The sequence below is a fragment of the Manacus vitellinus genome, unplaced genomic scaffold, assembly GCF_001715985.3.
Source record: "Manacus vitellinus isolate BGI_N305 unplaced genomic scaffold, ASM171598v3 scaffold_12_pilon, whole genome shotgun sequence".
NCBI lineage: Eukaryota > Metazoa > Chordata > Aves > Passeriformes > Pipridae > Manacus > Manacus vitellinus.
In genome coordinates, this window is record NW_021938949.1 from 16,703,778 (window position 1) to 16,706,107 (window position 2,330).

General features: G+C 55.2%; 1 protein-coding gene across 1 annotated transcript in view; it reads right to left on the minus strand.

Moving 5' to 3' along the window:
• Positions 1-362, minus strand: part of RHBDF1 (rhomboid 5 homolog 1) — a 36,098-nt gene extending 35,736 nt beyond the window's left edge. The window contains exon 1 of the mRNA XM_018067498.1: positions 277-362. Coding sequence (XP_017922987.1) covers positions 277-362 — 86 coding nt within the window. The remainder of the gene's footprint in view (positions 1-276) is intronic.
• Between the last annotated feature and the right edge of the window lie 1,968 nt (positions 363-2,330).

Below are 2,330 nucleotides of genomic sequence, written 5' to 3' on the forward strand. Positions count from 1 at the left end.
GCTGAGCTGCCAAGCTCTGGCCCCGCTGCCCCTCGCTGGAGCCTTCGCCACTGAGCCTCGCACACGCTGGGCTGCGATGCCACCAGTCCCCTCGGGCTTTCTTGCTCTTTCGCTTTACCTTCTCTTTGCCCCGTTCCCCCACATTTAGTCCTGCGTTTCCCATCAAGTCTTCACACCTCCTCCTCCAGCCATGTGGTTAGCGCATCATCCCTTCCCTAAGCTGTTTCTTTCCTCCCAGCCTAATCATTTTCCCCTTTCTGCAGGGCATCCTCCCACCTCGATTGCTCAGCCGTGCTCGCCTTTGTCCTGGGATTGCTGCCGAAGATTTCTCCATCCACGCTCTCCAGAGCACCGGTCAGCATGTATTGCTCACACGGAGCTTTGCTGGAGCTCCAGCGAGGCCTGCAGCGCGCACGTCCTTCTTGAGCAGGTCCCCAACCCGCAGCTCCAGATGCTTTCAATATTAGCAATAACTGGGGGGATGATGTTCCTTACCATCCTACTGCGTCTTCCCCGCCGACCTGCGTGATCCAGAGGAGTGGGAGAGCCGCCGTTGCAGGGGCCGGCGCTCCCCGCGCAGGGTGAGCTCATCGGCACCGCACCCACCCCTGCGTGTGCCCACGCACGGCAAACGGCAGCCACACGTCTGAGGCAGCCCCCCAGAGAGCCCTGCTCACCACAGCGTGTCTCGTTAGCTAATGAGCAAACACAGAGCAGCCCCAGCTAGTCCTGGCTGAGGTGGAGACCAAATTGCACGCAGAACCCCGACCGTCCGCAGAGCTTAACAAGGCACAAATTATTTTCAGATGTTTCTACCACATAAACAGGGGGAAAGAAGCGTCCAGTAATGCAACAGAGCAGAGATGAACTCACAGGGCCCTTCAGCATCTCCCAGGAGGAACGCTCTGGAGCTGGAGTGGGAATCTGACCCACCCCTGCTCGTTCTTTGCCTCGTGCCAATAGTGTGTTCATTTTGCAAGGAAAGCAAAGCTCTGTCACTGAAACGTGATTTCTCGCTCCTGTCTGCAGCACTATTGCAGACAGCACTGCTAACCCCATCCCACAAACTCCCATTCCCCGAGGGCTTCCCTGCCCAGCCCCCAAGGCCTCTGGGGTGGGATTCAGGGTGGGATTCTTCTACCCAAACTGCAGGCATCTGCACTGAGGTGGATAAAATTTACCCTCCAGGTAAAGAATACACCTACCTTGCTGCCATTGCCAGCCAGGGTGTTTCTCCTTCAGTGCACTGAGTCCTCCCAGCCTAAAATAGATGGAATAAGGTGACTTAAGGCCAGCTTCTGACTGCTCAACCATGAGATGGTGCACGGCAGCAGTTTTTTGCTGAGGACCCACCAGTCCTGGTCTGGAGCAGGTCATCCAGCCCAAGAGCCTTGTTTGCTTTCTTCCTCATGAATGCTTGCAGGGAGTACTCCTGTTTGAAATGTGGCCTCTGAGGACCAGCTGAAGGAGAGCTCTTTCCTGGTGCTTGTTATGTTTAACGTGAACATGTGATTACATGAATTTGCTTCGTTCTTCTCCGCTGGAAACAGGAATTTCCTCCCTTCTGCTTGAAACCCATGAGAAACTGTGATCTTTCCACAAGACATGGTTAAGACCCAATGAAATAGATATCCATCAGCACGTGAAGTGCAGCACTTTTACTGCTGCAGCTTGCTAAAACTGCTTCAAAGCCTGGTGAGCCACACACCTGCCCATTACAGCCAGGCAGTGCTGGCTCTGCACTGGCCAGGAGTGGTGCAGAGCAGCCCACGGGCACTGCACAGGATCGTTCAACACCTCATCTCCATCAGCATCCCCCCCTGCATGCACATGCAGTGCTCCTTGGAGCACTGATCCTGTGTCATGAGGTGTTAATGGGGCTGCACTGTATATGGATTATAATCCAAGCAGGGAAATGGTGGTGTTGGCCTGTGCTTGTGGCCACTGCTGGCCACATGTGGCCCCGGGGAGCCCTGCAATGCTCTGAGCCAGCACAGCCCCTTCTCCTTTACCTTCTTACAGCCTAACCTTGCCTACCTGTTCTGTGAGCACAGCTGGGACACACCAGGAGCACAGAGGCCTGTGTTTATCTGGATTGCTGGTTACCTAGACAGATGATTTGATTTTGACCTGCTTTGTTCAGTGTTTATGCCAAGAAAGCATCCCAGTGCCTGGCAAGCACAGCAGAGAGCATCAGACTGCAGCCCTTGCAGGGAGAGCCGAGCTCTCCTTGCCCTCTGGAAACACACGGGCTTTGCAGTGCCCCCTGTGCTGACGTGAAGAAGTGGCACAGCCCTGGCAGCCGTCCTAGCAAACAGGGAAGAGGTCCA